General features: G+C 41.8%; 2 protein-coding genes across 6 annotated transcripts; both read left to right on the top strand.

The window, feature by feature from the left end:
• Positions 1–5058: 5058 nt before the first annotated feature.
• On the top strand, positions 5059–10173 carry ugt5g1 (UDP glucuronosyltransferase 5 family, polypeptide G1). 4 transcript variants are annotated; one of them, XM_056753405.1, is made up of 4 exons: positions 5059–5359; positions 5678–5842; positions 6003–6390; positions 7090–10173. In XM_056753405.1, the coding sequence occupies exon 4, from the start codon at positions 7101–7103 to the stop codon at positions 8685–8687; it is 1587 nt and encodes a 528-aa protein (XP_056609383.1). In that variant the 5' UTR covers positions 5059–5359; positions 5678–5842; positions 6003–6390; positions 7090–7100; the 3' UTR covers positions 8688–10173. The 4 variants fall into 4 exon arrangements, with proteins under 4 accessions (XP_056609383.1, XP_056609375.1, XP_056609389.1 ...); XM_056753397.1 differs by having other exon boundaries at positions 6003–6584; XM_056753411.1 differs by lacking the exon at positions 6003–6390.
• Positions 10174–11128: 955 nt separating this feature from the next.
• On the top strand, positions 11129–13556 carry si:dkey-165a24.9 (probable G-protein coupled receptor 132). Of its 2 annotated transcripts, XM_056752306.1 has the most exons (4): positions 11129–11313; positions 11481–11555; positions 11638–12220; positions 12458–13556. In XM_056752306.1, the coding sequence occupies exons 2-4, from the start codon at positions 11546–11548 to the stop codon at positions 12855–12857; spliced, it is 993 nt and encodes a 330-aa protein (XP_056608284.1). In that variant the 5' UTR covers positions 11129–11313; positions 11481–11545; the 3' UTR covers positions 12858–13556. The 2 variants fall into 2 exon arrangements, with proteins under 2 accessions (XP_056608284.1, XP_056608289.1); XM_056752311.1 differs by lacking the exon at positions 11129–11313 and having other exon boundaries at positions 11349–11555.
• Positions 13557–14896: the final 1340 nt, after the last annotated feature.

Below are 14896 nucleotides of genomic sequence, written 5' to 3'. Positions count from 1 at the left end.
GTATCTTGTATTGTGTTATTATGAGGTGATCTGGAACCTTGGCTATCTAACACTCGGTTTTCTTAACTACAGATCTGTTCTGAAAATAAATAAATCCATGAAACTATTGCACTCTGTAGATTTGAACATAATATATAATGTTAAACAGTTGTGACCTTCAGTCGATTCACTTTACTGGATTCACATTAAAGTAGAACATCAATGTGTTTATGAACTTTGAACCGCTAAACCCTCAGAGCAACACAAAGTTTTCAGAAAGTCACGGCAGTTGGCAGAAACAGGTGTTTCATCAATCTTATAACATAATGGTAAATAGCACCTTGCAGTGTGAATATGTAAGTGTAATGGTGTTTAGACTAATGCTTTTAATTTAATTATGGTCCTGGCCGTTAACCAGGCCTATCTCATTATTTCTTTTTTTGACACAATCTAAGTAAATGTTGTGAGCTTTATTTCTTTCCTTTTTTTCATTTTCATTTCTTCAGGATGTAACAACACTTATGGGTGTTGGCAATACTGACTAGCCATGTATGGTTAAGTCAACTTCCTAGAAGTTGCCAGAGCGGCAGCAGCATTTTGGTGGTTCATGTTGATGGCAGCCATTGGCTCAACATAATCCTGAAGGAACTTCACAGTCAGGGTCATAACCTAACAGTGATGCGCTCCAACAGCAGTTGGTACATCCCAGAGAAATCCCTGTTCCCTATCAAAAGCTACACTCGATGCCGCGTTTCAAACGCTATGGGAGAACAGTCTTTGTTCAACCGGTTGTGAAGCACGTGTGTCAAACACGGCAAAAATTATTTTGGCTTTAAATAACCTCGGCAGGTGACGTGGCTAATTACACCCGCACCTGCCGGTTATAAATACGCGTGAATGCGGACGCGTCATCAGGTTTTTTGTCTTCAAGGACCGCTTTGTGTGTGCGTGTGTTGTGAGGGAGAAGTCTCCCTCTTTGTTATTGTCACAAACAAATAAAAAAAGAAGACACTACCTAGATTCTTACACTAGTGACCAAGCACTCTCTGAGTTACTTAGCCTAGTATAAAAATAAGGAAAACTAAACAAAACCATGACTGACTCAGATCGGAGATGTGTTCCTCCTTGTGAGAGGATCCTCTCCGATTTCGACATGCATGAGTTCTGCTTTGAATGCTTGGGGGCTGACCATGCCACCCAGGGACTTGAGGGAGAGTGTGAACTCTGTGATGTCTTTGATTTCAGAGTTCTGCGTGTTCGGCTCGCCTTTTTTAAACGAGACCGAGCCGCCTCTTCCTCATCCTGGGGCTCGCGGTTTGAGCTTGCTGAGGCACGGGAGGCGGATCCGTCCGCTTCTCCCGTGCATTGGCCGAACCGTCCTCGCGTCTGCTTCTGGAGCGTGCCACGACACTTCTTCTGAGCTGGCGGAGGATGAGGCTTCTCTTGTTTCTGCGGGGTTAGATAGCACCGCCTCCGAGCGCCGCCCCTCTCTAAGGCGATTCTCCGAGCGCCGTGATTCTAAGGCGATTGAGGATCTCCACGGCGAGCTATCTTGCTCATGGCAGAAACCTCACTCCTCCCGCGTTTTTGTGCCATCAACGTCGATTTATTCGACCATCGTTGGTGCGAAGACACGGGGATACACTGTGATGCCCAGGGTGGAAGAGACGCTGGCTAGCTATCTCACAGGGCCGCTTTGCAATCCCCGCAGCTACCTGCCTTTCGTTGATTAGTTGTCTCAAAGATGCTAAATATTCGGTCGTCTCCTGCCACACTGCAGGGCACCGAATGTCTGGCATCCCCCCAACAGGACTAAGTGTCAACATTGATACCCCTTTCAGAGAATCTGGCAGCGTGGAAACTACTGCCAGGTATCTCTCCATGGGTAGAAAGAACTGTAACCAAAGGCTACAGAATTCAATTTGCATATTGCCCTCCGCGTTTCAACGGCCTGGTCTCCACTTCCATGCAACCGGAGCGAGTGAATCTGTTGACACAAGAATTACAAGCTCTGCTGGACAAAGGGGCCATAGAACATGTTCCCCTATCAGACAGAGAGTCAGGCTTTTACAGACGGTATTTTCTAGTCCCTAAGAAGGATGGGGGGTTGCGTCCAATTCTAGATCTACGCGAATTGAACCGCTACTTGAAGACACTCAAGTTCAAAATGTTGACAATCAAGATGATTGTGTCTCAAATTTAGTGTCACGACTGGTTCGTGATGATCGATCTCAAAGACGCATACTTTCACATAGAGATCTTGCCACAACACAGAAGATTCCTAAGGTTCGCTTTCGGGGGCGAATCTTACCAGTATCAGGTTCTTCCATTCGGCCTAGCCTTGTCACCCCACACATACACAAAATGCATGGATGCAGCTCTGGCTCCTTTGCGACTCCGGGGAATCCGCATTTTGAATTACATAGACGACTGGCTGATTTTAGCTGAATCTCGAGAGCTAGCGCTTCGACATCGGGATGTCGTCCTAGCTCATCTCAAAGCTCTAGGGTTGAGACTCAACGTCAAAAAGAGCGTTCTTTCCCCTACACAAAATACAACGTATCTCGGGGTCATATGGGACTCGATCGAAATGCAGGCACAACTGTCTCCGGCACCTGTCGAGTCCGTACAAAAGCCCCTGAGGAGCATCAGGTTAGGCCACAAAGTGACAAATCATTACTTTCAGAGAGTTCTTGGTCTCATGGCGGCGGCTTCCACAGTGATACCTCTGGGCCTCCTGCATATGAGACCGTTTCAGTTGTGGCTCAGAGCCAGGGGGTTTCATCCAAGGGCCAACCCCCAGAGGCATGTAAGGGTGACGCGCCAGGGGCTTCGCACCCTTTCTATGTGGTTCAGACCTCGGTTTCTGACTTTAGGTCCCACTCTCGGTCCGTATTGTCGTGGCAAGATGCTAACGACAGACGCATCCCTCACGGGTTGGGGTGCGGTCTTAAATGGCCAACCAGCCCAAGGGATCTGGAGAGGTCATCTTCTCGATTGGCACATCAATTGACTCGAAATGATGGCTGTATTTCGGGCCCTGAAATACTTCCTCTGGCAGTTGCAAGGCTACCATGTCCTAGTGCGGGTGGACAAAACTTCATTAGTCTCATACATAAATCACCAGGGCGGACTGAGGTCACGCCACTTGATCAAATTGGCCCAGCAGATTCTGCCCTGGGTGGAGGGCAAATTTCTGTCCCTCAGAGCAATTCACATCCCGGGGCATATGAATGTGGGAGCAGACTTGCTGTCCTGACAAGCTCTGACAAACGGGGAATGGAAACTCCACCCCGAAGTAGTCAAACAAATCTGGGAAAGATATTTCGAAGCAGAGGAGGACCTCTTTGCTACACAGGAGACAGCACAATGTCCCCTCGTCTTCTCTCTGACTCATCCAGCTCCCCTGGGTCTGGACGCGATGGCCCATACGTGGCCCAGACTGCGTCTTTATGCATTTCCTCCGACAGCTCTGCTCCCGGGAGTCCTGGCGAAGGTCCGTCAACAGGGGTCTCGCCTCTTATTGATAGCTACCCGTTGGCCAACCAGAATCTGGTTCTCGGACCTAGTATCCCTCCTAGACGGCTCTCCTTGGGCGATCCCAGTCAAGAGAGATCTTTTATATCAGGCACAGGGGACAGTGTTTTATCCACGTCCCGAGGCTCTGGAACCTCCCTGTCTGGCCCCTGAAGGGCACCAGCTGAGAGGCACAGGGCTCTCGCCTGATGTAGTAGAGACTATTCTAAGCGCTAGGGCTCCCTCCACTAGAAGGTGCTACGCCCTTAGATGGAGCGTTTTTGACAGATGGTGCATTGCGGACCATGCAGACCCAATTCACTGTCAGATAGTTTCAGTGTTGGAATTTCTGCAAGAGAAATTGTCCTCAGGGATAAGCCCTTGTACTCTCAGGGTTTACGTGGCTGCCATTTCGGCCTGCCACGCCCTGATTGAAGGGGTTACTGTGGGAAAGCACCCTTTAGTTGTCCGCTTTATTAGAGGAGCGAGGCGACTGATGCCTCCTTCTAGAAGGACCGTCCCTCCATGGGACTAAGCGACAGTGCTCGAGGGTCTAGTTAGCGCCCCCTTCGAACCTACTGAATCAGCGCCTGTCAGGCTTCTGACCTTTAAAATGGTTTTTCTAATGGCAATCACCTCTCATAAGAGAATCAGAGATTTGCAGGCGCTCTCGACCTCGCCGTCCTGTTTAAATTTTGCCCCTGGGATGGTCAAAGCTATTCTGCATCCTCACCCGAGTTATCTTCCTAAAGTTCCGTTCTCCACCGTGCATCCGGTTATTCTTGAGGCCTTTTGCCCTCCGCCGTTCACGACGTCGGAGCAGGAACGATTACACCTACTGTGTCCAGTACGTGCTCTTCAGACTCACGTCCACCGCACAACCCAGTGGCGTAAATCAGAGCAACTTTTTATATGCTATGGGGGCCACAACAAAGGGGCGGTAGAAGCACCTCATTTATGGACCGAAGCATACAGAATGTCTTGGTATGCTTATTAAAGCTTGGATGTGCCATGTTTTCTCTTGGCCATCTTGGCAAGTTGTCTCTGGATGTTTTAGGTTTTCTTCCTCCACTTTTTCGCAAAGAAGAACAAACAAGAGTAGAACTTGAGTAGATGATACTGATCTCAAAACGACATATGAACTTAAGTAAATAAAATAAAAAATAGTTTTGATTCTTATTATCTGATTTTTTTTTTATATATTTATCATTAGACTGAGTTACAATGTACTGCCATTGTATTGAATTCAGCCAAAAGGATCATTTTTTGTGTTCTGTGCAGAAGAAAGAAAGAAAAATGGGTATTTAAGGACACAAGGGTGAGAAAATAATGACACAATTTGTATTTCTGTATCATAACTGCATAAAAATAACCACAAAACACTGTGTGCTGCCTATTGCTCGGCACTAAATAAATAAATGCTTTTCCCTCCAAGAGTGATCCAGGCTGTTTTCTGGCAACCCGAAACATGTGTGAGCTGAGTGTTGATAGCCCTCCTTCGTTCTTTTCTGTTTCTGTGCCCCAGTTTTGCCCAGTACAAGAGACCTTCATACCTCAGTTGTTCCCAACAACACAGAGAGAATGCACAGAGTTTGTTTTTTGTACAAACAAACAGAAAATCGATGAGGGTAAAAAACATTTATTTTCATGATTGAGGGTGGACTAAGCTGAACAAGTCTCATATTACAGTGAATATGAATCAGTCTTGACAATAAAACAGACAGCCTTCGCCTGATTCGTCACGTCTTAAACAATGTGGCTGGATATGGTCATGTCTGTGTTGGAATCTTGCGAATAAGGTTTGGAAACCCAACGCTTGTTTTGGCAGCGTTCACATCAACTGGACTGTAGACAGAATAGAAAGGTAAAGTAAATCTTTTTAAATCTTTACGTTCATCATGCTAACATGAAATACAAAAACACGATTTACAAAAAAATTTACCACAGCATATTTTCCTAAACGTATGCAAGCATATAAACCCATGGATTGTTTGTTCTTACTTTGGTGAAGGATTAATGGAGTGTTTGCAAAGATCTGTCTCACTTAAAACAGATGTTTGTGCTAAAAATCCTCAGAAGGTTTGAGAAAGCCATTGGGAGGAGCTAAACAGGATGTTGACTTTAAGGCTTAGGGAAGTTAAGCAAGAGTAAAATTTCTAACAGTTGGAACTTGGACATTCAGGATGACACAGATTTTGGCACTGAACATCGGGAAGCTGCTAAGACGCTGCCATATTGTGCTGAAAGCCGGAGAGCTGCAGAGCATTTCTTGTTTTTTTCCTCATGATCTCTTGTGGTGAGATTAAGATCTTGGCATCGTTATCATTTTATCTGAAAGCATAATCAGGTAATTTCAGTAGAGGAAAACATGCATGGCACGCACAAACCAATATTTCTTTACAACAATCAGAGTGGTTTTATTCAGTGTGGTTTTATGAATAATCTCTGATGGTCACTGATTTGTTAATATTCTGATGGTAAATAAGAAAACATATTTATGTGGTCAGGACTAGAATAAAAAAATCAGCTAACGAGGAAGGCGGGACGAGAACCATGAGGCGGGGCCGGTGGCGTGAGTGATAGTGGGAATCAGCTGTGTGAGCAGAGGAATTCGGGCAGCGAGGGCGAGGGATGTCCGCCAGTGGCTGCCCGAGGCGGTGGTGCTGGACAGAGACCTTGCTGCCGTGCTCCTGGTGGGATGGCAGCCGTAGAAGATGGAGCGGAGGAGTTGTCGCCGTTTGCCGTGGGCCGGAGCCTGCTGCCGTCCGCCCTGAAATGGGGAAGAGCAGGGAACGGGAAACTAGCTGCCGACTACCCTCAGCCAGAATGGTCACCGGCAGGAGGCGGAGGAGGATTGGGCCGGTGGTACCCCCTGGGTTGTGAGGGGTGATGGGGGTATGTAACGAGGAAGGTGGGATGATAGCCGTGAGGCGAGGCCGGTGGCGTGAGTGATAGTGGGAATCAGCTATGCACACTCCGGCCCCGCATATCTCACAGAGGAGATTGGTAGCATGAGAGGACGAGCGACATAATTACGGACAAGAGAGGACCAGGCCCCGGACACAGATACGTCTATATTTATGTTTACCGTGAGATGGCTGCCGGCCTTTTACTCCGTGTTATTGTTTGTTTATTTTGATTAAAGTTTGTTTGACTGTTCGCTAGTTCCTGCCTACTTCCTGCCCTACTTTAAACTTTGCTACATCAGCTTCTTTATTCTTAACTGCTTATTAATGTTAAAAATTGCAGTGTTATTCTATTACAAGATGGGCAAATGTAATCAAAATATTGCACTCTCTGCATTTTGAAAGTGTGAATCTTTAGTCATTTTTATGTAGAAATCTGTACATGTTGAATAAGAAAAAATGTCTTGAGGCTGGGCAAAAACACAATAACAAAATAAAAAAGTATATTATAGTATATTAATACAAGCACATGTGTATTAAATTATGTTCAAACTTACATTTTACATGTATTTCCCAATTTAAAAATAGTGCCAAGAAAATATTTTCTTACGTACTTCCTTAATAATTTTTATACCAATGTTCTAGCTCTAAAACTGTAAACATCTCATAGTCTTCTGTGCTTTTTTAGATATCTGAAAGATGGATGTGAGTTCAAAACAACTGGCTCCACTGACTTGTCTGCTCTTCATGGTCTGCTGTTGTCATGGTGGAAATGTCTTGGTGTTCCCTGAGGATGGAAGTCACTGGGTTAACATGCAGGTCATTCTTAGAAAGCTCCACACGCATGGCCATAGCATTACTGTGGTGCGATCATCTAAAAGCTGGTACATCCAAGAGACTTCTTCGATCTACAGCACAATCACCATCAACCCTTCGAAGACAGAAGATGTTGGACCCGATTTATTCAAGATGCTATTAGAGAGGACGCTAGTTTTGCAAAAGATGTCACCTCTCATTCGATTCATTAACCAGCAGAAAGATATAGCCAACATTTTAAAGGTTTTTCACAATGGTGCGCTTCATATGATTTCTGCTATATTGGAAGATGCAGCTCTTGTTGAGCATATGCATGATGCTAAGTTTGATCTGCTGCTAACAGACCCTGCTTTTCCTGCTGGTGTCCTCTTAGCCAATTTTCTCCACCTCCCCATGATTTACAATGTACGTTGGCTAAATGCAGGAGATGCTCACATGGCAATTGCTCCATCACCCCCATCCCACGTACCGATGTATAACTCATTGCTCGATGACCAAATGAACTTCCTGCAGAGAACTGAAAACTTCCTGCGTTATCTTTTCAGCCTTCTTCAGGAGCATTGTATCATAGTGCCAATTTACAGAGAGCTGCTTGAGCATCACTTTCCCCCAGGCACAGATCTTCTGTCTTTGCAGCAATCTGCTGACATTTGGCTAATGAGAGTGGACTTTGTTTTTGAGTTTCCACGCCCCACCATGCCTAACGTGGTATACATGGGCGGATTTCAATGTCAACCAGCTCAACCACTTCCTGTGGAGCTTGAAGACTTCCTACAGAGCTCCGGGGAACACGGAGTGGTAATCATGTCACTGGGAGCTACGGTTGGTAGACTCCCTAAAGAGCTCAATGAGGTCATTGCTTCTGCCTTCGCTAAGATCCCTCAGAAAGTTGTGTGGAGGTACCACGGAGATCCACCCTCGTCTCTCGGAAACAACACTCTTCTTCTACAATGGTTTCCCCAGAATGATCTCATTGGCCATCCGAAGACTCGAATGTTTGTATCTCATGGGGGTACTAATGGTATCTATGAGGCTATTTATCATGGAGTCCCTGTTTTAGCTCTGCCACTCCTCTTTGACCAGTTTGACAATGCTATGCGACTACAGGTTCGAGGTGCGGCCTGTGTGCTTCAAGTCGCAACTCTGACAGAAGTAGAATTTCTTGAAGCCCTCGAAGATGTCCTTGAAAACCATGCATACCTAGATAACATGCAGAAACTGTCAGAGCTGCACCGTGATCTGCCCTTGTCTCCTCTTGATACTGCCACTTTTTGGATTGAGTATGTTATGAGACACAAAGGGGCACCACACCTTCGCTCAAAGGGTATTAACATGGCTTGGTACTCTTACCACAGCCTTGATGTGATGGCATTTCTTCTGTTATTCCCGGTGATTGCTCTTTGGGTTTCAGTATATGTATGCAAGCTTTTGTGTTGCAGGAAGTCAATCAAAAAGAGGAAGATGGATTGATTTAAGCTTAATTTATGAGTGTGAAAAAACGTTGCAGGTAAACTCAATTGTGCCCTAAAAGTGATAGTGATAGCCTGTCATCAGTCAATCTCTCTTGTCATTTAAAACCTGTATGACTTTCTTTTGCAGGATATGTTTTAGAGAAATGTTGTAATGGTGGTACCCATTCAGTTCTACTTTATGTGACCCTAGATCACAAAACCAGTCTTATGTAGCACAGGAACATTTTTATTAAAAGACAAAAATACATTGTATGGATCTAAATTATTGATTTTTCTTTTGTGCCAAAAATCAGTAGGATATTAAGTTAACATCATGTTCCATGAAGATATTTTGTAGAAATATATCAACTTTTTGATATAGTGGATGGTCTGCCATAGTGCCCCTGATTAACAACTTCAAAGGCAATTTTCTCAATATTTCGTTTTTTTGGCACTCTCAGATTCCAGAGTTTTAAACTGTTGTATCTCAGCCAGATATTGTCCTGTTCTACCACTCATACATCAACAGAAAGCTTATTTATCTAGCTTTCAGAACATATAATCATGTCCATTTCGAAAAATTTACCCATAAGAATGGTTTTGTTGTCCAGTGTCACAAATGGACACAAAACCAATGCAGGTCAATGGGTACCGCTGTTATTTGGTTGCCAACATTCTTGAAAATATCTTCTTTTGTGTTCTGAAGAAGAAAGAAAGTCATACAGAGGATGAAATGAAAAGAGGGTGTCTAAATGATGACAGAATTGTAATTTAAGGACTAACTGTCCCTTGAGCCTTTCGATGTTCCTGTAGCTCAATAGGTAGAGCATTGATAATATATACTTAGTTTTGATAATATATATTCCTGGAATTCATTGTTTGAATTGGTTTGGATAAAGTGATTGTAATAAGCATATTTAATTATAATAATAATTACAATCAACACCTTTCAAGGTAAAGTGTGTAAAATCTGTATCATTAATATGCCAATGGTGTGGCAAAAACATAACCATATTATTGATAAAAAACTGACACAATTCATCTATAAATTAGCACGCTAACTTAAAATCTACAATAAATTCAGTTAATTTAACAAGAATAGCTAGATAGCACCAGCAACATTTATGAGACTCCGCATTATCAGTCTTTTAGCTGTGTGAAAACAATTGAAAAATATTGTTTTAAATATTTGGTATTATTTTCATTTAGTTTCTACAATTCCAATACTTTTGAGTATGATTTTTACTACATAAATCATTATTTTGAATAATAATGCATAACTATTCTTGTATTTCTTCATTTAATTTGTATAAACTGTATGCAAAATCTATCATTTGTGTTATCGTTACCATCTTATCTTTTAAAGCCTACACCCTGTATTTATTCTTATCAACATAGTATAATGCCTATAAAGAGGCCAAAAAGATTCATTTCCATTTTAGCCTTGACACTACTCTCACTGTGAATGTGTTAGCAATCATCATTAAAAGTTAAAATGGAAACTGCTTCACTTGTTTCAGTTCTAATCAACTTCTTTTTTTTTCTTATCTCATGTCATGAATACTTTCCTCCTCTCCTTCAATTATCACATGTTCTCATCTGCTGCTCAACGTTGTCTACTGTTCAGCAACATTCTTAGCAAACGACACAAACACATAAGTAATATACACGTGAGAGAAGTATAATCAGGTGCTAGTAGCTTTCCTGTAGCTCAGTGGTTTGAGTATGGTTTTAGCAATGCCAAGGTCATTGTTTTGATCCCAGGCATTGCACATAGTCAGAAACAAATGTATACTATAATGCAATATAAGTCGCTTTGGATAAAAGCGTCTGCCAAAAACATAAATGTAAATGTAGTAACACCAAGGTGTCAGCCCTGTTGAAAGCTTACATGTCAAAGCTTGTTACCTTAGGTATTATTGACAAAATTGTTTTAGATATAAGGTTATTATGCGAATCTGGTATTCATTACACTTACATGCATTTGAATGAAACGTTTATATCTGAAGCCAAAAGTACATTTAGTACGATTCTCATTTGACATGTAAGCTTCCAACAATGCTGACTGAATGTACTTAATTGTACTGAATGTACTTTGGATCGCTTCAGATATAAACGTGTCATTCAAATGCATGGAAGTGTAATGAATACCAGGTGTGCATCATACGCTTATATCTAAAACAATTTTGTTAATAATACCTAAGGTAACAAGCTTTGTTTAGTGGTCTTGAAAGGTTTGTACTGTTTAGGCAACTTTGCTGTACATTGTATACAAACATTAAACGGCGTTCCAATGCAAAACAGTTAGGGGGGTCATAAGGGTGTCACATGGGAATATGGAAACAACTGTGAGGGTCTTTCAAACTTGTCTCTCAGTGGCCCTCCCATCTAAAAGAACAGCCTGGACTCTCTCATATCGCGTCCTCGCACAATGGGCTTAAAGCAGGAGGGTGTTTTTGTTCTGGAGGAGAAAGGCTTCAGGATGTTGCTGCTCAAAAGCAGTAGAAGTGGCTTCCTGCTGGGGGAAATGATCATACAGCCAGACAAGCCCCTACCATGAACAAGGCAGAACTTTACAAATTTATACACTAAAACTTACACACATAAGCTGGGAATGCAGAGCACAGAATCGAAATCTATGTGAGGTGAGTTTGCAAGATGTTTTCTCCTTTAAAAATACTAGGTGTAGGTGCTTAAACTTAACTTTATGAGGTTGATTGTTTTGCAGATTATATTATGGTTGTATCTAAAGGCACCTAATATTTTTAGAATGTAACTCTCCTGTGTTTTGCCCATGCATGTTTGTTTAAAGTGCTTGATGTTTAATGGGGGGTTTGGAAAATCAGATGTCAAGGACCGGTACAAACCACAGACACCATGCTTCTGAGTAAGTTCCTCTGCATTATATTCAAGAGATTGCTAGACTTGTAATGAACATTTGTATTTTTGAATATTCTTATTTTCATTAGACCTGACCAATGGGAGCTGCCAAATACCTCTGGAAAACGACCGACTTGGTCTGACCTACATCTATAGCCTTGCTTTTTCAATTGGACTTCCAGCCAACCTGCTGTCCCTCTGGGGTCTGTATCAGTTAGGCCGGTTAGGGGGAGGTGGCTGCCAGCTGGTTTACATCCTCAACCTACTGCTTTCAGATCTTCTTCAGCTACTTACATTGCCACTGTGGATCCTTTACCTGCAGGGAGAGCACCGCTGGCCTTACGGCTCTGTGCCATGCCATCTAGTGGGTTACGTTTTCTATGTTAACCTCTATGCTAGCGTCATATTTCTCTGCCTCATTGCACTGGACCGGTGTCTAGCAATCGTCTATCCGTTAAGCAGTCGTGGCGTACGGAAGGTGCAGGTGGCCGCTTTCTCTGGTGCGGTAGTCTGGACTTTGATATTTCTTTTCTGTCTGACTGGCCTCTATCCATCTGTGTTCGAACCCCAAAGACAATTATGTCTAGAGCAGTATCCCGTAAGCACCAGATATGCTTACTTTAAGATCACCACTGTCGCTTTAGGCTTTCTGATGCCCTGCTCTATACTAGGGTAAGTGCATTTTTGCACCCACATGTTTTTGTTTGCCATATAAAAAAGATGAATCATCCTGTATTTATTGACTTTGTTGATACATGCTATATCAGCCCATGAATTAACATACCAACGAAATGCCATTGCAAAGATGACAAAGACAGATAAAATATCTGTCTCTTTAAAGGAACGTTACTGTAATTAAAAACCATAACTGTATCCATTATAACCTGGTGGCCTTTCTCGCCCCTTTAGGTATACCTCAGCCCGAATCGGGCGGACTCTACTGAACTCTCCTTCGGTCTCTGATCACGAATGCCGGAGAATTGTTGCGACCCTGGTCGTCATTACTGTTATATTTATTGTAATTTTTGGTCCTTATCACCTGGTGGGCGGTTACAGATTTGTTACCCTGCTTCTCACAGAAAGTGAGGAAGACCAGTGTGCAGTTGAACTGTCCTTCTACCTTTACTATCGAATCTGCTACGGGCTCACCAGCCTCAACACCCTCCTCAACCCTCTTTTCTACATCTTTCTTTGCAATGACGCTCGCCAAGAGCTTCGGAAATCTCTTCTCTGCTCCTGCAGGGGTCAGAAAGAACGGCAAGGATCTCAAGTCACGAATGTTCCCAAAGCAAGCAGAACAAACGTGTAGCCATTTTGTTCAGATGCTAATCTGTGTTTGCACTGCATGTGCTCAAACCCTGTGGATATTCTCACACAAGTATGTAAAAATGTTTTATCAGGTCGAACTCTGAAAAACCTTATTTAGGGTAAAAGCAAATGTAGGCACAAATTATGGGCTAAATTTTCATTTTCACGTAATCTAAATGCAGGCAAATTAACCTTTGTTATTTTTGATTCTGACATTAAAATAATATACATAATGAACGTACGATTGAATGCAACTACAGATGGACTCTGTGTACTATGTAGGCTACCTGCTTTGTGTACATTTGACCACCTGAGGGCAGTATGTTCACTGAAACATCTAAACTCGTATGTTGACGAGTTTAGATGTTTACTAATACTATTTCTGCAGAATACACTGTGGTTTTATCGGACGCACGCGACGTTATAATATAACAATTTATTTTATATTTCATTTATATTTGTTTTAATCAGCCAAATATTAACAGTTTATTGTATATTAATTGTGTTCAATTAAATTAAAACTACTCAACAGTTCTTGGCTCTTTGTGGAGGTCTAAATTTAGGCAACATAAGATTGAGCCATTAACCATGGATTAAAATGTATAATTTGGTCTGATATCCAAGGAAAGGCATTTTTATTCAAAATGAAATAAAATATAAATTAATTTAAATAAAAAACATTTTTTACACATGCTAAATTTATATATTAATTGGTCGTCAAGACTTTGATTAAAGATGTAACATAGTGAGATGATACCATGTCATGTCAATGTAACATATGTTATTACACTTTATGAAATATTTAGGCATATCGCTGTACATTTGGTAACTATTCATTTTTATGGCACTGTACAGCATATCCTGTGCAGTATGCAGTACGTAAATAACACATTTAAGACATATTGAACTTTTATGCAATCCGCATTAATCACGTCGTGGTTACGGTCTGAATAAACTGACTTCAACTGGCAATTTCATGCTGCTTTTCACCTTTTTACCGAACTGGCACATTGGAGCAACATTGCCATCTATTGGCGGCTGGACTTCACTTCAGTTTACTTAAGAATTAAGAGTCCTCTCATAATAACAAAAAGATTTTTGTTGGGTTTTTGGTCTGTCATCACAGTTTAGGAAATATTCTATCGCATTTCCTGTCACAAACCTGTTCTGTTGGCAAACTACATTAGCATACAGGAAAAAGTAATTGGCCCACATGTTATATTAGAATGTTACATTAGATAGACTAGTTGTAAATATTTCCAATATAGTTTTTTAATTACTTCATTACATTAATGTAACATCCTTTACAAACTCATGTTCAGGCATCATTCATGCTCTGATGTTTCCCAACAGCTGTTTTCAGCTGTCCTTAGCTGTCTCTCAGATCTCCACCTTCACATTTTGTCACACATTTGATGTGTCGTTCCTTAATCATCAGTAAATGATCAGCCAACATCCTGGAGTGATCTTCAACATTTTTTATGGTCTGTATCATTTTTTACCCCCATGCAATCGTAGTACTTTCTGATGTAGGCTATTCGATATCCTTGCTGTCATGTCATGTACATGTCATAACCTCTGCAACAGGCATTAGAATTTTAGTTACAGTAACACAATTATAATCGTTCCTAACAAAAACATTTTTGACGAAAGTAAGTTATCTGTAGTGTAGTAGAACAAACGGTAATATCATAATGTGTACTTAATGTTTTAAATGGTCATTTAATTTGAATAATACAGTAACTTTGTCAAAAAATTAATAATGGAATTACTTGCACTGTAGTTTTAGGGAATATTAAGGTAAGTAGAGCTGTGGTGTTATGGGGAGGGTAAAAAGTAAAGCAGTCATGCAATCTGAGTGCAGTAAAATTGATCTTGAGATTGACACACTGATTATTTACAAAACGTTTGCTTGATACACATAGTAATGAATTGCGACACCGAACACTTATACTGAAACCATTAAATTGTGCGGCTGTTGCATGATGCATTTGTTAAAGACCCTAAACATTGAAAATCACTTAATGACATCTCCAGTAG

The sequence above is a fragment of the Triplophysa dalaica genome, chromosome 1 (genome assembly GCF_015846415.1).
Source record: "Triplophysa dalaica isolate WHDGS20190420 chromosome 1, ASM1584641v1, whole genome shotgun sequence".
In the NCBI taxonomy this organism is placed as follows: domain Eukaryota; kingdom Metazoa; phylum Chordata; class Actinopteri; order Cypriniformes; family Nemacheilidae; genus Triplophysa; species Triplophysa dalaica.
Note: the sequence above shows the minus strand (reverse complement) of the source record. Positions and strands in the feature narration are given on the sequence as shown.